At 46.0% G+C, this 24,823-nt stretch overlaps 1 protein-coding gene across 2 annotated transcripts in view; it reads left to right on the top strand.

The window, feature by feature from the left end:
* The window catches only part of DOCK1 (dedicator of cytokinesis 1), a 527,155-nt gene that overhangs the window by 323,626 nt on the left and 178,706 nt on the right, over positions 1–24,823 (top strand). For both annotated transcript variants that reach the window (XM_079899863.1, XM_079899862.1), the window contains exon 29: positions 4,700–4,794. In XM_079899863.1, the coding sequence (XP_079755989.1) occupies positions 4,700–4,794 (95 nt within the window). The remainder of the gene's footprint in view (positions 1–4,699; positions 4,795–24,823) is intronic.

Raw genomic sequence — 24,823 nt, 5'->3', positions numbered from 1 at the left:
TGTTCTCTTGACACTTGTCCCAAGTTCCCACTAAGTGGCCATAAAGGAATGTTTGTGGAGCGACTGAGTGAATAATGACGTATCCGAGAACAGTGCAGGTGGAAGTAACGCTTATTGGTTACAGGTTGAGTGAATGCAGGATACAGGACGGCGAAGGTTGAAAGAACCAGGCTGTGGGGTCCCTCTCATCTCCAAGGAGGACCCAGGGGCAGCCACAGGCTACCGTGCATTCCCGCCTCTTTCTGTGGCCTCTCCCAGTCCTGTGCAATTGTAGGTTATGTAGGGAAGCCCGGTCAGGCAGAGCTCTGAGCTCTTAGCGTCCTCCTCCTGGATTACCCTCCTGCCTCCATTCAGCTTCCATCCCAACGCCTTCTGGGAACCCCTACCCGACACCTGCCTTGACCTCACCTGGTGGCTATCGCCCACTGCCCCTTCCCTTGTACCTTGTCCATCCCAGTCAACCAGCAGCCTGTGCTGGGGTGGTCCAGCGTGACTTCTCACCAATGGAAAGTGGTGAGGATGCTCACGGGGATTATGAAAGCAAGAATATTTGCCAGGTGACTGTCCTTGCCTGGGAAACATTCTGCTGTTGGGCAGGCCTGGTCTTAAAGAGCCTTGATTTCTGTGTGAAATGGCCACCGAAGGGTGATCCACAAGCTTGTGTAGGGAATGTCACGAGTAGCAGGAGGAGCCTTGCTCTGAGCATCCGTTTCTTTATCTCTTGTGACCATTCCTCGTAGATGCAGCTTTATCGAAGACTGTCTCCACTGGGTGATGAGTTTGGGGGTGCAGAATCCTTTTATAGTGAATTCACTCAATAGCTGTTTCTTGGAGACTGACTTTGTGTTAACAGGCGGAGGAGGTGACAGCAGGCAATGCAGACGGGTTTTGCTCTCGTGGCCCCCAGTCTAGTGGAGAATATCACAGGTAATCAGGGAGTCCTTCAGATAACCCAGGCTGTCCATGCTCCAAAAGAATGATCCCTGTGAAGCAGCCAGACTGGACTGAGTCGGGTGGTCAGGAAGCCTTCTTTGCAAAGGAGAGGATTGTGGAATATCGAGGAATAGAAGAAAGGGCACTCGCTGTAGGTGGTAGAGCAGCAAGAGTCCTGGGGGTGAGGTGCAGCCGGACAGGTGCTGGGGCATCAAACTGCACAGGACCCCATTGGTCATGCTAAGAGGCTTTGTGTTCTTCTGCTTGTTTGGTTTCCGTTTCTGTATCATTTATTTACTGTTTTTCCCTTAATTATTTTAAAATTGTTTTTAAGGCATTTATTTTTTGAGTAAACTTTTTATTTTGAGAAAATTGTAGAGTCACATGCAGCTGGAAAAAACAATGCAGAGCGCCCCTGTATTCTTCACCCAGTTTCTCCCAATAGTGGCATCTTGCAAAACTATAGAACAATGTCAAAATCAGAATGTTGACGGTGATACAGTTCACTGATCTCATGTTGATTCTCTCCATTTTGCTTGTGCTCTTTTTATCTTGAAAAATTTCAAACGTACAGAAAAGCTGAAAGAATAGTACAATGGAAACCATTCTTCCTGTCATCTGAATCCATCAGTTGCAAGCACCTTGCCATATTTGCCTCCCCTGTATCTCTATGGACCTCTTTCCATGTAGCCAAATCCCATAAGTATGTGAGAAACATGTAAGTGGTTCAGCAAATATCTCTCAAGGTTGAAGACAATAGTCAACGGCCTCAATGACCTTCCAGAACATAACAATCACCTCTTCATACCGTCTGTATTCAGATTTCTCCTCAGTTCTCCCCAGTGTTTGTTGTATTTCGTTATAGGCTTTCTCAAATCTGCATCTAGTCTGGACTCACACGTTGTATTGGGTTCTCTCTCCTTCATCTCTTCTTTTTTCTAGAATGAGTTCATCACCTTGTTTTTCCTTCCCATTCATGGCATTGCTTTTTAAAATTCTATTTCATTTTTATTTATTGTTTTGAAGGGATAAAGTCATTAGCTTTGCAGACTTTCACCCATTCTGGAATCTTTGAATGCTGCCTTGTGTGCAGATTTGTTTCTGCAAATTCCTATGTCCTGCAAACTGGAAGCTTGATCTAAAATTCAAGTTCCCCCTTTTGGCAAGCGGAATAGAAGTTGGTGTTAAGCATTCCCTGGTGTGTCTGTTGGGAGTCTGGAAATGCCGGGCTGACCACTACTGATGATGCTGGGTTTGATCAGTTGGTTAAGGGAGTCACTACCAGATCTCTCTGTTGTGAAGATACATGCCCCTTGAAGATTATCATGTAATCTTTGGGTAATACTTCGGCATCTGCAGAAAATTGCAAAGGTCTTCCTCTAGCAATCTTTCATCTGATAAGTTTAGCATGTATTGATGGTCCTTGTCTGAAACAGTTATTTCTCTGACTTAAGAGAATGGTGACTTCCTACTTCTGAGAATCAAGACTCATTGGCTTTAATCTAGGAACGCTGGGAAGCCCCTGAGGACGTGGGTTCGGTGGGAGATTGGGGGAAGTGTTGGTGCCCTGATCAGATTTGTAATTTGAAAAGGTCACTCTGGGTGAAGTGTGGGGACCAAGAGAGACAAGAATGACCATAGGTAGATAGGCTAGGATGCCCCACTGGTAGTCCAGGTGAAAAAGGATGATCAATGATCCAAGTGGGTGGGTATAGAGATGGACAGAAGCAGATGGTTTTACAAGAAGATTTTGCCTGTGGAATACACTGATGGCTCTTGTTAGAGCTGTCCACTTACTAAATGGAGCATCTTGTGAATAATATAACTAAAAATGTAGCAGGGATGAATTGATTATAAAAAGATGAAATTTTCACAAAATATCTCATGTGAATCTTCCAACTCCCCTCTTTGAGTTGGAGATAGCAGTTGTAATAGTCTATTCAGCCTCATCAGCCGTCCTAGGCAAATGCCATGGTGGGGACCACCACCATGGCTAGTAAATTATGCAGACCGACAGGGAAGCCTTGCAAAACCTCATCTCCCACAATCTGCAGCATTTTGTTTGATCAGCAAAGTACCAACATTTAACAGCTGAGCCATACTAATGAAGTGTGGGACTGTGTTTCCTAGAGGGAAAAAAAAAAAAAGGAATTGGGAAAATATGCTTCTCTTCTAGAATAATAAAAACCAGACCCTGTATCTCAATTATTAGGCTTTGAGGAGTGATCAGCAAGAAAGCCAGCAATTTCATGCAAATAGAGATGTGACTAAATTACGGCACTCAGCCGGCAAAGTAGGCAACCTGGTCATTAAAATGTGAAACTCTCGACAAAGTGGGGAAACTTAAGGAGTGAAGTATGAATTTCAGTAATTAAACTGGGGAGAGAAACTGTTCCTTGTGTCAGGGGGCACCTAGAACACCCCTGCTCACAAGCCCTGCTGGTCAGGGCTCCTGTGGGCAGAGTTTGGAGGACATGGAACTGACTTTTCCCTCCTGACTCTGCCTGGGATCCTAACCTCTCCTGCACTGGAGGCCTCTGTTGTATAAAGGGTGATCACGATTGCTCCTTGAGTTTTTATTCACAGGAGGAGGCTCGACAGACCCCTCCCAAGGCAGAGATGACTCGCTGTAACCTGGCATTGCTGTTACGGTTGCAGGGGAAGCATCTCTGAACATCGGCTTATTGCTGCTGTCAGATGGAACTGGTGTCTCTTTGCAAGAAGTTCCTGGGTAGAACTCTGTGCTGGAAATTGCTTTCTTGGCTCCATAAATTCTGTTCACCACCTTGGTCTTCACAGCCATTGTACCTAATTATGAATCAGTAGATTAAATAAATGAGAAACATCCACTCTATTTGGCCATCTCTGACTATAACCTCATTTTCCTACATGAATTCTCAGTTGCCTGTCCCCTTCCCACCCAGATCTTGAGGGAGCGTGCATCCCGGGCTACCGGGATGTGTGCTTTTCAGGATAACCGCTTGTTTTGTTCAGGTTAGCTCAGAATAAGCACTAAACTGTCAGATTCAAGAAATTTTCCTAATTCTGGCAGGCACAGAGTGGACCCACTAGGAAAGGGGAACCCCTTCCCGATGCCAGGAGCGGTCTGATTGGCCAGGAAGCAAGGTGGGGCAGCAGGGCACCACTCGTGAAATTCAGGGACCATCTAGGAGACAACAGAGGTATAACTGAGGAGCTTGTGGATTTGAGGATGCCACATAAAAGAGTCTGGAACGCGACCACATGCTCAAATGGTTTACTGGGAGCTGAATAGGTGCAGATGGTCAGGAGTTCCTGTTTGAGCCTTTCAGCTGTTAAATTACATAAGAAAAAGGAAAGGATAATAATACCACATATTCAACCCAATGGGCCCTGTTCATAATGAAAAATCTCTGTAGAGTAAATACAAGACATAGTTATGACCTGCGTGTTACGTTTGTTTAAAAAGGTTTCTTTAAGCAGAAAGAGTGTGACTATGTATTTGTAACCTTTGGGGACTGACTCTTTGTGACTCTTAGATATGCCCAAGGAGTATCTTTTAATATGTCCTTGGGAAAGTTCTCCGGGACAGGAGGTGCTCAGGCAAACAGAAAGGCGGAAGTGTAATACATACCTCCTGTGAAATACATCTTCATTACTTTTTCGTATGTTCTCATTCAGTTAAAAGAAAAAAAAAAAGTCATTTATAATGTAAAATTATTCCAGGGGGCATTGGTTTTCACCTTTTTCTGGGTGGCTTGTTTCAGTGTTCTCTTTTTTATTTCAGGATTTTCTGATGGAAACATTCATCATGTTTAAGAACCTCATTGGGAAGAATGTCTACCCTTTCGACTGGGTGATCATGAACATGATGCAGAATAAGTGAGTACGGGGGAAGGCTCTCCTTGACGAGGTGCCTGATTCATGTCTGGTGGGAATGGAGGTGTTGCTTGGATACCGTGGGGTCTCCCACAATATACAGGGTGCTCCCCCTTCTGTGATGCAAATGGTTCTTTGGAGAAATGGGCCTAGAGATTGGGTGCTTTGCCTATGCCAGCACGGCTCTGGGGCTGAGAACTTGGGCTCTGCCCCCTGGAGAAAACAAATATGAACATGACCCGCCTTTCCCTTCACCTTTGTCAAGGGCATCAGTTTGCCATCTAATCTCAACCATGTGTGTTTGTTACCCAAAGCGATTCTCAGCTCTGTGGGAGTTTTTTGAAAGTGTTTGCATTTCACGTATTTCAGCTGGAAAGCATCGTGAGCATTTTCATCACACGTATTAAATATTAAGCACGTGCCTTGTTCATCTTCTTGTGAGGGCTGTTGGTTAATTTTCTAGCACTTGGGTTTTATAATTTCTGTAAGCGCCAACAAAGATCATGGGGTTCTCGATCGCATGTGGTTTCTAGAAGGAATTTCTGTTGACTTCTTTTTTCTGCTTCTTTCTTTTTGCAATTTTTATGGAGATAACTGTAGGTTCATAGTCAGTGCTGCGGTAAGAAGTAAGACAGGAGATCTTGTGTACCATTTACCCAGTTTTCCTTGATGATAACCTTTTGTAAAACCTTAGCCCCAAACTACAACCAGGGAACTGACATTGATACAATTTACCTACCTTCTTCAGATCTTCCCACTTGACTTGTACTCATTAGTGTTTGTGTTTAGTGTCTTGCAGTTTTTTTCACATGCGTGTGTTCTCAAATCCACCCTCACGGTGAAAACGCTGAACATTGCCTTCACCACAGGGGATCCTGTGGTTCCCCATTTGTGACCCTCCCCCTTCCCTAATCCCTGGCAACCACTAATTTGTTCTCCATTTCTAAAATTTTGTCATTTCGAAAATGTTCTATAAATGGAATCATACAGGCTGTAACCTTTTGAGATGATTGACTTTCTTTCTTTCACTCTGCCTAATTCCCTGGAGACTCATTGAGGTTCTCGGATCAGTGGTTTGTTCCTTTTCATTGCTGAGTTAGTGTTCCCTAGTATGGACGTGCCACAGGTGGTTTAACCATTTTTACTGTTGAAGGACGTCTAGACTATTTCCAGTTTGGGGCTATTACAAATACATCTGCTGTGAACATTCCTGTACAGGTTTTTGTATGAACTTAAGTCTTCATTTCTCTGGCACAACTGACCTGGGATGCAAATGCTGGATTGCATGGTAATCATATGTTTAGTTTTGTAAGAAACTGCCAGACTCTGCCATTCTCCGTTCCCGTGAGCCATGTAAGAGAGATCCAGCTTCTCTGCATCCTCGTCAGCATTTGCCATTGTCACCGTTTTTCATTTTAGCCCTTCTGATACATGTGTACGACGTCTCATCGTGGTTTTCATTTACGTTTTTCCTGAGCCTCTTTTTAATGATTTGTCCACCCTATGGATAAATTCATAGCAGCAAGGGCCTTTCCCTTTGCCTTTTGTGGGTGATGCTCCTTTCCAGGACAGCAGGGATGAAGTCGGCCCTGTGTACCATAAGCTGTGGGTTCTGAGCAGGCCTCCACTAGGACTGAGCCGAAGTAAGTGTCCATCTTAAGTCATACGTTGCTGCGGCTGAAGCCTCCTTCCTCACATCAGACAACATCTGAGAATTAAGTGGAGAGGCTCGGGAGGGAGCGGCCTCTCACAGCTGGAGATATAAACGTGGCCAGCGCTCACAGCAGGGGTCCTGGCCTTGGCCTCTTGCATTTCCACCTGCTCTCTCTTGGGATCTGAATCCTCACCCAGAAAGTGAGGAACTTAAAGCACGAGGAGTTCCTTCCTTTTTTCTCTGTCGGGATTAACTTTTGTGAGTGATGATTTAGAATGAGTCTAGAGAGCTGCAGTGTTCATGTTTTTAGTGGCGTATCTTCAACAAACAACCAACAAAACCCACTGTCCTGGATCTACAGGAAGACTCGGGCTCTCCGTGCTCTGCTGGATGCCGTAGCTGAAAACGACAGACCCGTCCTTGCTGTCTAGCAATGAAATAACTCGAGGCCTCTGCATTTAACTAGACCCGGCAGATAAACTCGCCACGTCGGTAGTGAAATCACGACTCCGTTACTCGACTGAGTAGAGCTAAAGGCGGCCGCTGAGTCAGGCAGCCGGGCGGCCCCGGGTGTGGTCGGGAGGCGTGCGTGTGGACGCTTGACCCCGCATGTGGACTTGACCTGTGCCGCATCTTCCCTGCAGAGTGGCCGTGTCCTAGCACCCAGGCTGTGCATTCCATACCCTGGGGACGAGGGTGGGAGAGGGCTGCTCCTGCAATGTCAGATGCCATCTGTCCTCAGAAGTTGTGTGACTTGGTGACCCCAGTCCCAGGGGTCCCACCGAGGTTAAACTGTCACCCCACTGAGGAGGATGCAGCCACACTTTACTTTTTTTTGCGGTACGCAGGCCTCTCACTGTTGTGGCCTCTCCCGTTGCGGAGCACAGGCTCCGGACACGCAGGCTCAGCGGCCATGGCTCACGGGCCCAGCCGCTCCGTGGCATGTGGGATCTTCCCGGACCGGGGCACGAACCCGCGTCCCCTGCATCGGCAGGCGGACTCTCAACCACTGCGCCACCAGGGAAGCCCCTGATGCTATTTTGATGGTGATGGAGAGTCTGTTTTCAGTTATACCCTTACGGTTGCATCATAGCCTCTTCCTGCGACTGCATCCTCTGCCTTCTCCTGCCAGCACTGAGGTATCTGATCATCACCCCAGACCTGCACGTGGGCGAAAACCACGTACTCTGTGACTCAAAGCATGGAGCGCAGCCCTCAGAGTTTCCTTCTCCGGAGACCCTGTCCAGCTTCTCCCAGGATGTTCTGTAGTTCCCGGGGTGAGGATGTTGCTTGACCCGTGCTCGCTGGAATTGTGCGTTCCCTGCATTCCTCCTCACGTGCCACTCTGCAGGGTGCAGCCACGTGACAGAGATGCAGGTGCGCCGTGGCATCTCCACCAACCCAAGCCTTTGCATCTCAGCCACAGGGAGGAGAGCTCTTTGTTTGTAGGGAAAGGCAGCTCTGCAAGGCAGAAGCCCTGGTTTGTTGTGTCCTCTTAAAGGCAGATGCCGGAGACTTCTGAGGATAAAGTCTTATGTCAATGATGATGGAATTAGGGTCTGGAGCCGGAAGTCCATCCTATTATCTTGGGCAGTATGCTCGTAGGCTGCAGCCCTAAAAGACATCTCCATAAAGGAGGAAACACTCAGAATGTAAAATCCCTGTGGTTTCTTTTATGTTGTACATAAAAGGTACGGAGCCATCTCATCAAGAATTCTAGTACTCTGAGGCCAAGTCTTCCAGCTGACAGCATTTCTTCCATCAGAACGTCCCAAGGAGGAGCTGTGTCTGTGTGTGTGTGTGTGTGTGTGTGTGTGGTATGTGTGCATGCGCATGTATATGGACGTTTGTGCATGTGTGTGGTTGTGTGTGCACGCACACGTGTGTATGTGTCTGTGTATGTGTGTGTGGGTTTGTTGATACCAAGTAAAGACCTTTTTTTTTTTTTTTTTTTTTTTGCCACACCGCAGCTTGTGGGATTTTAGTTCCCCAACCAGGGATTGAACCCAGGCCCTTGCAGTGAGAGCACCGAGTCCTAACCACTGGACCACCAGGGAGTTCCCTAAAGACACTTATATTTGCAGAGATTTTGACTCTGAGAAGCTGCAGCCAATCCGCCTTCCTCTCACAGCTGACACACTTTGCAGGCACAAGGTCCCCAGCCACAGGGAATAATAGAAGAGCAGGCCATGAAGGAGGCATTTTAGACTCTGATCAAAGTTGGAGCTGTGAGGGACTTCCCTGGTGGTGCAGTGGTTAAGAATCCGCTTGCCAATGCAGGGGACACAGGTTCGATCCCTGGTCCGGGGAAGATCCCACATGCCACAGAGCAACTAAGCCCGTGCGCCACAACTACTGAGCCTGCGCTCTAGAGGCCACGAGCCACAACTACTGAGCCTGCGTTCTAGAGCCCGCAAGCCATGACTACTGAGCCTGCGCTCTAGAGCTCGCGTGCCACAGCTGCTGAGCCCACATGCCTAGAGCCCGTGCTCCGCAACAAGAGAAGCCACCGCAATGAGAAGCCCGTGCACTGCAACGAAGAGTAGCCCCCGCTTGCTGCAACTAGAGAAAACCCGTGCGCAGCTATGAAGACCCGACGCAACCAAAAATAAATAGTCAATAAATAAATAAATAAAAAGTTGGGGCTGTGATCATTGTAATTTTCTTTCTTACATCTTACTGCCTTAAAACGCTACCCCCTCTGTTGAATAAACAATATTGAGTTTTAGAAGCTGAATCGGTTGGGTGGCTGAGGAAGATACTGCCTCCATGCAGCCAGCTAGGTAACACTTCAAGCTATCTCAAGACATCTGGTTGGTGACCCTTTAGTTTTCTTTAACATCCTTGTTTAAAGGCCAGTTTCAGAGTGCAGAGTTTATCTCCTTTTTCATTTAACACATGCATTCTTTGTGATGTGTTGTGTGTTTTCATCTTCAGGCTAAGGGTGAGCTGAAACATATGCTTCCCACGTGCCAAGCACTTCTCGGGGGAGACTACAAGTCATCATGTCCTTAATACCCTCAGCAGCACTTTGAGACAGCTGTTGTTTTTATGCCCACTTTACAGATGGGAAAGTTGAGGCACAAAGGTTTCTTAAGTTGCCAAAAAACACACAGCTGGGAGGTTATAGGGCCAGTCCCGTAGCCTAAAACCACGCTGCTACCTTGAGTATGCCTCCTGTTTCCCGAAGAGAGTATTTTGTTTTGTTTTTAATCCTTATGTCTTTAAGACACAACTTTTCTGCAAGATTTACTACTTACCTGAGTGAATTTTAAGCACAGAAGTCAAGATGTTCCTACTTAGCTTTTTTTTTTTTTCTGGTACGTGGGCCTCTCACTGTTGCGGCCTCTCCCGTTGCGGAGCACAGGCTCCGGACGCGCAGGCTCAGCGGCCATGGTTCACGGGCCCAGCCGCTCCGCGGCATGTGGGATCTTCCCAGACGGAGGCGCGAACCCGTGTCCCCTGCATCGGCAGGCGGACTCTCAACCACTGCGCCACCAGGGAAGCCCCCTGCTTAGCTTTTTGGAGCCATTCAAAGTATATGCTGTTACAGAGGATCGCATCCATTACTGAGCTTTATGGAGTCCTGCTGTGAACTTTTAGGACAGAACCTCACTAATATCTTAATAAAATAATTTCCCATAGAAATTACATAGATACCATATAACACTGTTTCTTTGTCGTTGTCTGTTTGCCCCTTTTTACTCCTATGACTTAAGAGCTTGATATCTTACGTGCTTCCAGAGTTGTCTGTTCCTCCTCCCGGCATGCATCAGAGGATGTTTCCTTGCCTGCTTGGGATAAGCAGTAATTCCCAGAAGTTTCCCTAGTCTGTATCTGAGTTTTAATGGCACAGCTGGACATGCAGTTTTACCACCTACAGCTTAGAAATTGACAAAATTAGCCTCTACGGCCCCGTAAATATTCGTGTGCTTGTTCAGCCTTGCCTCTGCAGATGGACTGTTCTTCAGTTCGTGGGGCTTGGAGGCTGTCTTTAGTTACATTTTACATTAGTTTGGGGGCAACAACTTGTAAATCAGGAATCAGATTTATAGGATATAATGAATATCTCAAAGGACAGTAGTCACTTGGTTGCTATATTAAAGATAGTAAGTGATTGGCAATGGCCTGACAGCAGGCAATGGCCTGCTGTAGGGTATACTAGTGTCAGACGGCAAGGTGACATTAAAGATAAGCACAGTTCGGGTATAGTAGATGTGTGCTTGTGTGTTAGCGTCCAGAAGTGCTATTTAATCTGCCCAGAGGGAAGCAAATGCTATGTTTCCATTTAAGATCTCAGGTGGCGTTGGAAGCATAGACCTTCACTTGTTGGCAGGTAAGTGCTGGTCGCCATTCTTGAACTTCTATCAGCTAAAGTGTTCAGGTTTACAGTTTGTGGTATGTGTAGCCTAGTCTAATGTTGAAGAGTTATGCTGTGGCTGTCTTAGAGTTCTCTCTGGTTGTTAACACAAACGTGACCACTTAGTTGCATTTCTGTGTCTTTCTTCCGGTCGTAGGGCTTGAATTCATCCCAGTAGAGTGTCATAATCCCAGTGGAGTGTCTAGTCATAATCCTGACTAGAATTTTAAGGCATAGGAGTGACTTGGTAGGAAATGAGTCTGTTGGTTTGACTGAGTTCCTTTTTCACCCTGAAGGAAGCATTTGTTATTAACTACTTTTACTTACTTGCAAAAGGCATTTCTACTGTGTGCCATGGGGTAAAAACAGGGGCAGGATTACGTATAATTTTCAGATTTTTAGAATTAGACTTTCTTATTCATGTGAACTGCAGAACATGGAATAAAACCTTTCTTACATTTGTCCACCCTTCGGACTTGCAGAAGAATTTTAAAAATTCAGTTACCCTGATTGAGCTTCTCCCTAGGTCTTGTTGCTTGTGTCCTCTTCTCTTAGGATGAAAAATAAACCATCATTTTTACTTCCTCAGAGCTCTCATTGTTTACAACGCTGATTATCAGTATTTTCCAGTGTCCTCTTTTGGTGTAGATTTTGTGTCTCGTTCTCCTTGGTTTTGTCCATGTTAAGCTGGGGCCTAAAGGAGGTTATATTTATTATTTGTTTTTTAATATCCTACACACATTCATAACAGAACTTGGTATATTTTACAAGTAAGGATTCATAGACTGTGAGTATAAAATAGACCATGTAAAGCCATAGAGAAAACTGGAAGTTTTTTAGAAGCCAAAATACTTGAAGCTGCCTGGGAGACGGAGCATGAAGGAAAGTATAATGGATTTTGCAAAATTCTCACTGGGTGATAATAAAGATTCTTGCTGTTTGTCAGGGGAGATTGGCAATTTATGGTAGAGATCCTTATATATGACATTGAGCAAAAGAATGTCACATTGAAGGAATACGTTGAGAACTCAAAATCGTGCCCACAGAAAACGGAAGACATTATTTTTATTTCAATTTTGAGATGCTTAAGATGTTACTGGTCAGCATGTTGACCATGAGCAGTTGGTCATCATTGGACCTGTCCTAAAGACCAGCTTCTCGAATGTAGTGGATTTTGCTGAGCTGCCCAATTTAGTCTTGTCTAGTTGTTGACCGTTCAAATATTGGAGACCAACCCATCTAAACTATTGTCTTGTTTGTTTACCTGAAGTCAAGGTTTCATCTTAAATGTGTACTTTGAAACACTGACATTTCTTCCCAGCCTGGAATTGATGAGATCATACTGCTATTGATGTCACATGTCTGGGTGTTACTCGTTTTTTGATCATGGCCGTTTGAAGGCCAAACAGTCCCAGGTGATGGGAGCACAGTCTGCGTTCTCGATTGTCTTTGCATGGCAGTGTTGGCTGATTTCTACTCCTCTTCTCTCACCTGTCATTCAGGCATTTTTGGACCAGGGAGTGTTTTCCTCAATCCGTCAACACAGTGCATTATGTTTCCACCAACCTAATGCGTACCACACATATTTACACACTTACAGCCACATATGGCTCCTTCCATTGGGTCAATTTTCCATGCATATTTTTGTAACTTAGCTATTTTTCTCCTGTAAAATATGGCATTTTCCCCACTGGTAAGTATTATTCATCAGATGTATCAGCATCCAGGAAGGCAAGCTCACGGCTGTTCCTGCCAAAATTAATTTGACATATAGTCATGATAGGAAGGGTCCTTAAGACTAAGAAAGGGATTCCATCTTTGAGATGCCTGGTTTCTTAGACGTCGTGAAGCTGCTCAGAAGGCGGATTTGCAGGGTAGGCTGTTTGCAGGTATAGCGCCATTGGGTTTCATTGCTGTGGAAGAATTTTCATCCTTGCCAGCTCTGTGCCTCGGGCTTAGATCAGAGAAAATGTACCATTTGCTTTCGGGAGAGAGGAAGGTAGGGGTCCCCACTTTCCGGGGACCGGCCTTAAGTACTGTGGCACTAGCCACAGCCAGAACAGACACCTAATGGTCGAGTCTGGGAGGACAGCGTGTTTTGTTTCCAACTCAACCTCCTTTCCAGGAAACGCTGCTCCGGTGAAAGGGCGTGGAGTTGAAATCTTTGTGCAAGTTAAAGGCATGGGTGTCAAGCATTTGGGGCTCAAGAGACTCTTGGATTGTTTCTTCTCAACATCTTTTCTCCTTTCTTTGAAGCGTGGGGTTTTAGTTGATGTTGTTTTTAATTTATTTTTGAAAATAACTGGGTTCCTTTTGAGGTTTTGCATATCCAATAACTTGACGGTTTCAAGCACACCTAAGTATCATTTTTTCCTTTGAAATGGTATACAGTAGCTGATGTAAACACTGTCACAACCCCACTAGCTAAGGACCAAAAGGAAAATATATATATATATATATATATATATATATATATATATATATATTATATAGTGTTTGAGTGAAGAAACAGGAATTCAAAGTCAGGATAATGAAAACACTCTGGAATGAAAATTTCCCTAGTGCTCAGCACGCCTGCACTTTCTTTGGCTCATACAGTTCATAACATCACTTTTGGAACCTCAATCCTCTACAGGGAAACTGGGCTAAGAGGAGATGTTTTGCAGCTCAGACCCCAGTTTGCAGGCACTGAGGCCCAGGCCTGCTTCCGGATTGGGCCCACTGGGGCTGCAGCTCAGCACATTTCTGGCCAGTCTCAGGGAGAAACACGTGAGGTCGTCTTCCGAGGCAGAGGTGGCCCTCGTGAAGCACCGAGATTCTGAGCCAGCTCTTGATTTGCATCTAGGAAGGGTGCTCCGGACCTCACGGCAGGGAGAGGAGCCCACGTGCGCAGTGCTTTGCTATTAGTTGGAACTCTGTTGATCCTTCGTGGCGTTTTCATAAGTTATTTTACCATTTTCCGTACAGTTATTCTCTGGCATGGATACTTCTGCTCTTTGCTTAATAATTAAGCTTTTGGCCTAAAACTAACACAGATAATTCCAGATTTTACCTGGCTGTTGATAACCACTAATTCACTGCACATGGCATAGGTATTTTATGCAGTTGGGTCTTATTCAAATGGCCTCTTTCTTTAATTCCGAGATGAAAAATCAAAGTACTCTCCAAGGAACGGCAGTGATGAAGCACTCTTAGCCAGGACTCTTACTTAGGGAAGCTTGCTTTAGAGGAAAGTTTTGAAAGGGCAAATTCTGTAAGAATTCTCCGAGCCAGTGCACACCTTGCTGTGAGCTCCCGGCTGGTGTTGACGACGCCATCCTGCCGGCACTTAATGCTAGAGGATGTACTTCACTTCAGGAGGAATGAAGCCAAGTGCCCTCTCTACTGCTGCATGAGACTGCTCTCAATGCAAAACAAAATGGACGAAATATAATTTATTAAGGTCGTATTCCAGATCTTTCCACCCTAAAATTTTACCTCCAGTGCTCCTGGGGCTTAGCAGAAAGCGTGTGTAGTGTGAGACCCTCTGGTGTCATGCTCTTAAGTCTAGAATGGGTGGAGGAGGAAGCCCATGATAACTGAGTGCTCGCTGTGTTGCCAGCATTGTCTTAGGTATCTGCTCTGTGGTTCTCAACCTGGGGCGCTTTTCCCCCCTAGAGGCCATTCGGCAATGTCCAGACACCGTTTGTTATCACAGTGTGAACCACTGGCACCTTGTGGGGAGAATCCAGTGGTGCTGCTAAACATCCTTCCATGTACACGAGAGTCACCTGCTGCAAAGACTCATCCCCCCATGTCAATTATATCCCCATTTTATGGATGAAAAAACTGAGTCTCGGTAACGTTAAGTAATTAATAGAAATATATGTCATCCATTTCAGTGATCCCCTTTTCTTTGTTTCCGCTTTTCTCAGCCACCCTTCTCTGTTGCGTGACCCCAGCAAGGACAGGAGCCTTTACCATAGATAATAGCAGCCGTCCACTGACGATGCCAGGGCTGAGCTTTCCTGTAGAGGGGGAGGATTGGAGGCAGTTTTCCCCAAGATGCCCTGCCAGGGGCTACAGCTTCACAGAAGATCCCTGTGGGCGTGGCTCGGGTTCAGGTGACAGTGAGAGTAAGTCACACTGACACTGACGAGAATTTAGATCCCGGGGGTGCCCTTCCAGTGCCTGGCACATAGGACATGGGTGGAAGATATTAGCAAGTGTCTCTTATGGGGGAGTTACGGTTTTTGTTTTTGTTTTGTTTTAGACCCCTCATACAAGTGAGATCATACAGTGTCTGTCTTTTTCTGTCTGACTTATTTCACTTCGCATAATGCCTTCAAGGTCCATCCATGTTTTCACAAATGACAGGATTCTCTTCTTTCTCATGGCTAGCATTCTATTGTATATATACACCACATCTTTTTTATCCATGCATCCTTGTTTCAGGGATGTGTGTTGCTGATACCTTTTCTTACTCACCGAGTCCTTTTTTTTTTTTACTCCCTCTTAAGAGTGGTGTTTGTGGGTTGACCTTAAAATTTTTTATTTGAAAAATTTTATTTTAAAAAAATCTTTGAGGACTCTTGCAGAAGGAAGGCGAGTGGACTTCCTGCTGGTCAGTTGGTCCTAACAAGCATGGTGACCATCCAGATAGCGAGGCTTAACATATTTTCTATATGGAAGCTCCGTGAAATGCAGTTTTTGACATGAAATCATCTTGAAGATTGAACATGGAATTACGCCATTATTTATCAAGCTCTTGTTCTTCTCTAGACACAAGATGGGAAATAAAATTGAGTAATATTTTATCTCCATCTTCAGCTTGACAGTGGAATACTTAAAAAAAATTCACATATGTAGTACATTTGCAGGTGTATAAAGAAATGATAATACTGTTAATATAATTTCTCCATGGACTCAGAGTGTTAGGTTCGTGATGGTTTCTATACGTTTTTGCTCATATAAGATGCTTTTTTTTTATGTGTCATGTGGTACATTTTCATGGGATTCTGTACTTTTGTGCATGACCCTTGGACGCTGCATTGTGGGAAATCACTCATCACCTCAGTGATGCTCGGAGTTCGGTGTCGCTGTCCAGCGCATAGTAGGTGCTGAACAAACAGTGGCTGAGTAATTGCCTGACTGCAAAGAATGAATGTCGATAGGGAATGTTCTTGTTACAAAGTCGGCTGGTAAAACACATGACGTACTCTTGTAGTGGTTCTTTTCCAGAAATGAAACACAGTTACCCTTGTTGTTTTGGGGTCCACAAAGAAATAATTCCAGATGTAGGTATACAATAAACACATGATTAGCTAGTGATTAGCTATTAGCTAATGAAGTTCCTTAATTGAAGGTGTTCTAAATGTACCACAGAAATGGATGAGGGAGACCCGTGTTTGTACGTACGCGCCAGCCTCTGACTGCAGGTCTGTAAGCTGCTGGCTGCTGGCTGTTTCTTCTTAACCTTTCCAATGAGACGTCAGAGGAGGGTTTTACTTAATACCATACCTGTCAGATTCCCAGAGCTGCAAGTAAATTGAAAATACAAATTATATTGAAAAGTGAAATATTTTGTTATTCTACAGTTTGGTGGATTTAGGAAGAAAATGAACTCTGACAGCTTTTGCTCTTTTCATTTCATTGGCTTCTAATGGTTCCACACAAAAGCCCCGTAGCCACAGCCTTTTCCCGCATTGCTGTGTCAGAGATGCCATGAGCCCTTCTCTCTGCTCCAGACCCAGTGTCCGCTGACTCCATGTCTTGGGTGCACAGGATCTTAGGAAGGGAAAGAAAGTGCTAAATGTTAATATTTGTGAATATAAGTATTAATCACCCCTGGAGCACTCCAGCTGTCTGACCCATGGGCAGCTTTTTAGCACTTACCACTTTTTTCAGCTTTCAATCCATTTTGCATAGGCAGAGATATCTTTTCCCCATTTTTTTCTGAACTGTTGCCATTGCATCCCTAACATGGGGCTGTTCGGGATGCAGAGGTTTGGGAGAGGAGGTTAGGGGAGCCCCCTCCATCTCTCCTTTCTCTTTCTTGATTCATTTATGTTCAGAGGAAAACCTTAGTGAGGTTTCATGCAAGAGCCAGAAAGTCTGAAGTTATCAGGTTGAATTCCTCACCTGTGATTCGGTGGGATGGGATGTATGTGTTGAAAGGGGACGGGGGTGTTTCATAGGGCTGAGCTCCTTTGACGGAGGCTGAACCATTAATACCTCCCAGGGTGGCTTTGCTTCAGGGACCTTTCCACTCCTTCATCCTTCACACCTTTGTCACGATTCCTCCTTTGTCCTAGCTGGGGAGGGCTAGGCAGCGGTGGAGGCATTGACGGGGGCAGCTTTGGCCCTTCCTTGCAAGTCCCCCTTCCCTGCCATGTGGGAGCCGTCTGCCTCTCTGCTTTCCCCAACATCCCTGGGATTAAGAGGTCAGGAATCTGATTTGATTCTTCAAGCTGAATGTTATTGCTCCACTAAAGTAAATGGCTATCTCATTCCCATCTGATCCTGCAGTGTATTGTGTCCAAGGTGTTTTTAATTAGCTATTAACCTGCAGATGATTTGGAAATGGAATATGAAAAGACGCTGCATATTGGATAGATTTCTTTATTTTTGACATTAAACCTACGAATTAAGCTTGATTTAGAGGGAATGAGTGTTTCTCTTTTATGAGAGATGCTTGGAGGTAAACATGGTTTGCATGTAATTTTGGGGGGCCTGGCATCTCTGAGCAGTGTTTGTCACATAGTTAGGTGTTCTCTCCTAGAACTTAGCTCCCCAATATCCAGTGCATTATGAAGCGAGTTTCTCATACTGAGAAGAACGGCGAGAAGGCAGACATCCTGCTAATTATTGATCATCTGCCCCAAAGGTAGATTTTCGTGGTTTTTCAGTTTAAAGAAACCATGTACATAACACAACACTTGAAAGAAAACATGTATTGAGCTGGGATTGTTGGGATAAGAAGGGGCTAGAGGGAACCCTGTGGTACCCAGGCATAAATATGTCTCTCCGCCCAGACAAATGAGGGACAGTGTGGGTCCCATCATCCGTGGCGTCTGATGTGAAAGGAGCTCTTGCTTTCTTCAGGGGAAGCCCGTGTTTCTCTGATGTTAATTTCTATGAAGTTTCTTATCTTGGTCCTTAGAGGCGAGGCTGCAATTGCTTTTGTTTTGTTTTGTATCGTAGAATATGTCCTCAGCGTCAGATTCGAAGAGCTGGCACAAGCCTTCTCTGTTACTCGTGATCACCTGGGTGAAAGTCAGGACAGAGAAGTGAATCCCAGTTCTGTAATGTTATTATCAAGGTTGCTAAGGTTGCATCAGGTAAGGAGCTCCCTTTGTAGATGGAGAAGCACACCTGCCTTAGAGTTTGACAGACTTTGGTTCAAACACACCCCTGCTAGTCGGACAGCCTTGGGGCAGTGGTTTGCCTTCCCCAGCCACCTGTGAATTAACAGCCACCTGGAAGGATTCACGATGGTTATGCCAGTGGCCAGCAAAGAGCCACCCTCCACCAGTGCCAGAGGGAGTGTCCTCACCATCCTCGTGATGGGTGTTATTGGATGATCATTCTTGAATTAGTGAGATGCAGGGGTGGGGCTTTGGGAGCCTGGAAAGCCGGCAGCTAACACAGCTCTGGCCCCCTTTCTCTCCCTTGTCAGTTGAGCTGGCCTGGGGTGAGGCAACACGGGAGCTGTCTGCATCGAGCTCGCTGCAGTGCCCGTGATACCGCTTAGTGGATGGAGATAAATCCACAGTGGGGACCACAGGAGGCAACGTTTTGTGATTCAGTGTGTTCCTGCCCTGAGAGAGTCCCGACCCCACCCTGCCTGTGTGGCTGGGATGACCTTGCGTATTAAGTGCAGTTCACGTCCACTTCCCCGACCTCAGAGGGGATCAACCTTTCCTTTGGCCTTGACTCTGGTCCTGGCAATGAGGGCAATGGGGACAGGGTCCATCCCTGCCCTGCGGCCTCCCTTAGATTCCAGGAAGCTGTTCTCTGCATCCCTTGAGGTGTGTGGCCTTCCTGTGGGATGAAACCCATCTCCTCTGCCACTCCAGATGACGGAAGTTGCAAAGATGCTAAACCCATGCCCCTCAGAAGAGAGTTTGCTCTCTGTGTTGTGGGCCTGGGGGCTGCCCAAGGGCAATCTGTATGGCTTTGAAAAGAAAATCGCCCTCAGGGCTAGCTTCTGTTTACACTTTAGAGATCTGTGGGGTGTTGGAGCCAAAAACCTTTCCTGGAAGAAAGTGACTGGGTCCCCTGGGGCCGCAGAAGTGCTCCTTTATCGGAGGAGCTATAATCTTCCACATCAAGGTGCTGAGGTCCACTAACTACCCACCCTTTGACCCTGTGCCCAGGGTCAAGCCCAGTGAGTCCTCCAGAGCTGGGGTGGGGAGGCTCTGGGCTTGAGGGAGAGGAAGAAGGATCTGGTAGCCTCATATCAGCCTCTGGTCAGCTACATGCGGGACTGACTGTGAAAGACCACCTGGCCGAGACCGCAGGTGACCAAGTTAGAGGCAGATTTTGTAGTGGTCGTCTTGAGATCAGTGAAAATTCTTGAGTTTAGATTCAAGGGAAACTGTCTTTATTTGCTGGGATTTCAGATTTGTTCTCTGAGGGACAATTCAAGATCATGTACTCCCAGGGCTGGGAAATGCCCGAGGCTGGAGTGAGGTTTAGGAAGCAACGGCAGACTCTGCACTCACGGTCACGAGGCATCGCTGTGATGCAGGGGCCACGAGGAAGCACCACACTGTCGATCAGCTCCTCGGTGATTCTGCTGATCCCAAAAGGGAACGTTCATCAGTTTAGTTATTTACACTCTTGATTGTGCGAAGATGCTTTGGGGAGCGCATGGGGCTTGCTGCCGCGCCGTAGGTAGCAGGAGACCATCTTTAGGTCCTATTATTGGGTGATATGCACATGACTGTGTCTCTTCTAGACAAGTGGGTCCTGTTCCGCCTCATTGCTACATTTCACTTCATTCAGGTGTTTATTTCTTTCAACTAATTCCCTTTCAATTTCTAAGCTCATCTTTTTGGAATACCCACCTCAGCTTCAAAGTTGAGCTATTCGAGGACGGCTCTTTTGCTTCGCAGAGGGTCAGCCCAGCCTCTCTGCAGCCCAGAGCTGCACACAAATTTGGGATTTAAAGAATTGTTACTGGATGGATGTGGAGATGAAGGGATGGGTAGCTAAAGATGCCTCTGGTCTTCTGGAAATCCTCAACAAAGGGATGAAAATAGCACAGGGCTTTCAAGTTTGCTGTTTCCCAGACTTTATAGTTTGGCAATCTGTATTTGCAAAAAGGACACCTTCTATAAGCAACGTGGGCTGTCTTTATTTTTCATTCTATGAACCATGGGCATTCGGTCTCCCTGCCTCTTACCTATGTTGCCTTCTTTCTCGCCATTGTTTGCATGTCTTACCCCGTTTCTGCCCTACTTTCCTTCACATTCCTCAAGTCCTTACACTTGCTGAGATTCCAGCTTTCATCGCCTTCATCCCTTCCCTGGCTTCCCATGTGGTGTCTTCCGTGCTCTCCTGCATCTGAGGCACTGATGGACATCCGTTCTGGTAGATATCGTATCTCCTTTCAGCCACACGGATGCTCCAGGAGGCAAAACCAGGAGGCAGTGGGTGGTCCACAAAGCTGTGGAGGGACCAGCCCGAGGCTCAGGCTCTCGGTTCAGACCTGAGTTCCTTCACGTAGAAGCCACACAGCCTTGGTGACTCCATTAATTCCTGGAGTTGCAGCTTCCTCATTCCTGAAGTGGAGACCACAGTGGCTTGCAATGGGCATTCTAGAAGATATTGTAAAGCAAATAACTGGCCTGCAGCGGATGCACGGGATCTTGTAATATAAGAAAAAACAAAAACACGACAAAGCCGGGAAATAGCGAAAGAATTTGGTGCCTCTAAGAATGAAGACTTTTCTAAAAAGTACAGTGTTCCCACTGAGATAGGGAGAGGGAAAGATGCTGCAAATAGACTTAAGATGGGGTTTCATCTTAATTACATGTGAGCATCTTTAACCCAGTGTGAAATCTTCAGACACAGATGTGTGATTTTGCATATGATCCTATAAAATGAGAAAATTTCATGTGGCTTAGATCGTGGTGTGTATCTGTATTCTTGCCCCCGTGTCAATGCATGTGTACTGATAGTTTATTGTGGGACGGGCATTGTTCTGGCTCTGGGGACACAGAACAAGTAAAACAGAGTCGATTCAGCCTCCAGGAGCTGCAGGCGTTTCAGTCGCCAGAGTTCAGAGGCATCTGGGGTCCAGTGCATTGGAAACAGATGGCCAAGAAACAAACGGACCAGCACATGAATACACCTAAGTCTCTCCATGAGGAAAGCTTCAGACAATCTCCAGTTGAGGGATACTCCACAAAATATCTGACAGGTGCTCCAGTCAAGGTCATCAAGAATCAAGAAAAGTCTGGGAAACTGTCACAGGCCAGAGGGACCCAAAGGACAGGAGGACTGTAAGTGATGTGGTAACCTAGCTGAGATCCTGGGGCAGTAGAAGGATATGGGGAGGAAACTAGTGAAATCTGAATAATGTGTGGTTTAGTGAAGAGCAATGATGCAGCACTGGTTCCATGATGGAGACAAAGGTACCTTGGTGATTTAAGATATTATGGTGATGTAAGATGTTAGCATGCAGGGAAACGGAGTGACAATCACGTACCAGAACTCTCTGTGCAACTGTTTTTTGTAAATCTAAACCTATTCCCAGATTTAAATTTACTTAAAATTTTTTAAAAATCAAGGAGGTGGGCTTCCCTGGTGGCACAGTGGTTGAGAATCCGCCTGCCAGTGCAGGGGACATGGGTTTGATCCCTGGTCCGGGAAGATCCCGCGTGCCGCGGAGCAGCTAAGCCCGTGCGCCACAACTACTGAGCCTGCTCTCTAGAGCCCATGTGCCACAACTACTGAAGCCCGTGTACCTAGAGCCCATGCTCCGCAACAAGAGAAGCCACTGCAGTGAGAAGCCCTCGCACCACAACAAAGAGTAGCCCCCGCTCGCCGCAACTTGAGAAAGTCCGCGCACAGCAACGAAGACCCAACGCAGCCAAAAATAAATAAATAAGTAAATTTATTTATTTAAAAAAAAAATGAAGGAGGCATGTTGGAAAATATAGATGGTGATGAGGATCATTCAGAGAATTTGAATGGGAGGCTGTGACAGGCAAGGCTAGGTGGCTGACTTTAGACCAAGGGTTCAGTGAAGGGCTCTGCAGGGGAGTGGCAGTGAAGTTGGGACCTAAAGCAGATGGAAGAGGGAATTCCCTAGTGGTCCAGTGGTTAGGACTCCAAGCTCTCATTGCCAGGGGCCTGGGCTCAATCCCAGATCAGGGAACTAAGATCCCGCAAGCTGCGCGAAGCAGCCAAAAAAAAAAAAAAAAAAAAAAAAATCCTCACTAAAGTATTGGGTTGGCCGAAAAGTTTGTTTAGGATTTTCTGTAAGATGTTATGGAAAAACCCAAATGAACAACTTTTTGGCCAACCCAATAGATGGAAGAGTGTCCTGTTCAGAGAGCAGGTGGACACAGGCTGTCTGGTGGGTATGTATGCAAGATACAAGGAGCAGAAAGAAGGCTGGTCTTGCTGTTCTATCAGAGATTTATTTTGAGGTGGAAAGTTGCTGGAAGCTTTAAATCAGAGAAATGGTATCACTGACGTTTGTTTTTCTGAGACTGTTTGGGCTGCTTTGCCGAGAGTAGAGAAGAAGAGAGAACTGTGTCATTGGAGGGCCAATGAGGAGCCGCTGGAAGAATCTAGGCGAGAGATGGCTGTGGCCTGGGCTCAGATAGTCTCTGGGGAGAGAAAGAGGAATGGGGGCTTTGGGGCATGTTTTGGAGGCGGGGTCAAATGGACCTGTTGCAAACTGTGTGTAGGGAGGGAAGGAAAATGGAGAATCAAGGAGAAGCCTTAGATTTCTTAGAATAAAGATGTGGTGGATATAGATACAGTGGAATATTACTCAGCCATAAAAAAGACCACAGTCTTGCCATTTGCAACAACATGGATGGACACGGCAGAGAAAGACAAATACTGTATGTTATCACTTATAAGTGGAATCTGAAAAGTAAAACGAAAGAATAGACCAAAACAGAAGCAGACGCACAGATACAGAGAACAAACTAGTAGTTACCGATGGGGCAAGGGATGGGGGGGCAAAATAATAGTCTTTACCTCTTAAATCCCTATCCCTAAGGATAAAATAAGATGCAAGGACATATTGTACAGCACAGGGAATATAGCCAATAGTTTATAAATAACTTCAAATGGGTATGAGCCATAAAAATACTGAATCACTATGTTGTACAACTGAAACTAATATAATATTGTAAATCAACTATAATAAAAGAGGCATAACAGTAGTACCAAAAAAAAAACCACACCAAAAAAACACAAAAAAGGGATGGGTGGAAATTTTAATGAGATGGAAAATCAGGCTTTCGGGGAGCTCTGTTCCGGCCTAGTTCAGTGTTTCTCAACCTTTTTTTTTTTCATTATCACCCTCCTAAGGAGAAGGATTAAATTAGATTTAAGTTTAATTAAGAAGAGACATTAAGTGCTAAGAAGTAAAATTTTGTAGGTAGGGTGAGCTTGGAGGGCCGCAGGCCAGGGTAATGGCTCAAATGTTCTACATCCTCCCCAAGAACCAATTTTCACCCCCTTAGGGGAGATACCAACCTGTGGAGAATGAACAACCTGGTTAATAATGAGATGCCTAGGAGACAGCCAGGTAGAGAAGCTCGGCTAGCACTGGAAATTCAGACTGGAGTTCAGACGAAAGGGGAGGTTAGGAGATACAGTTGGATGTCCCTAGCATTTAGATGATGAAATTGAAGCCACCTGGGGAGTGAGTGTGGCTGGAAAAGTGAAGCGGACCAGGCTGAAGTCTCAAGACACTCTTGCATGGAAGGGATTAACAGCAGAAGAGATGGCATCAAAGGAGAAAAGCCAGGAGAGGGAAGACGAGGTTGAATTCTGATGAGAGGATGTGTAAGATCACAGAGAAGTGAACAGAGGAATCGGGCACACAGGGGTCACTGCTGCTGTTGACCAGAGCGGTATCCTTGTAATTGTCAAGGAGGAAACCAGCCTGCGGGGGTCATGGAGAGAGGGGACACACTGAGCGGGCACCTCTGTCAGGATGTAGTGATGCATTGTTGTGTGGGGGAACCTGTGATGCCAGATGGGTTTGATATGTATTTGTTGTTGACGTAGGAATCATCCAGTGGAGAGAGAAACAGATGAGGGGTAGTGGTGGGCTGGGTGGAGGAGCTCAGTTTGAGCTGTGGGGTCCATAGTAGATGGGATGGAAGGGCACGGGCTGGCCTTTGATAGGAACGAACACGATGGATCCGTTGTAACAGGACAGAAGACAGAGTGGGTACAGATGTCATCACAGGTGTAGAGGTGACTGTTGTATGATGAGAAGATTTCAGCGTGTTTCTTTCTCTTTTCTTGCTAAAGTATGAAGCAAGATCATTAGCAAGAAGGGGTTTTCGGAAAAGTCAGTGATTATGATCTTGTGTCCCCCCCGCCCCCCAGTCCTTAAGGATGGAAAAGCTGGAGCCCAGGACACTCTGGCACAGTGGTCCAGAGTCCCAGCAATGGTACGCTTCAGGCTGGTGGCTTGCCATCCTTTCTCTGTTTTGTTTAGAGGTACAGAATATACAGCTCTGCTCAGCGCTTCTTGATCAGTCCCAGGAAGTCTCGGGCGCAGCAAGAATTTTGTGAACCATATTCTTTTTTTTTTTTTTTTTTTTTTGCGGTACGCGGGCCTCTCACTGCTGTGGCCTCTCCTGTTGCGGAGCACAGGCTCAGCGGCCATGGCTCACGGGCTCAGCTGCTCTGCGGCATGTGGGATCTTCCTGGACCTGAGCACGAACCCACGTCCCCTGCATCGGCAGGCGGACTCTCAACCACTGCGCCACCAGGGAAGCCCCAAGAACCACATTGTTCCATCATCCTAGTTGCTCTTTGGTCTCCATTGC

Source organism: Stenella coeruleoalba (genome assembly GCF_951394435.1).
Source record: "Stenella coeruleoalba genome assembly, chromosome: 16".
Lineage (NCBI taxonomy): Eukaryota > Metazoa > Chordata > Mammalia > Artiodactyla > Delphinidae > Stenella > Stenella coeruleoalba.
This window is presented reverse-complemented; position numbering and strand designations above follow the sequence as displayed.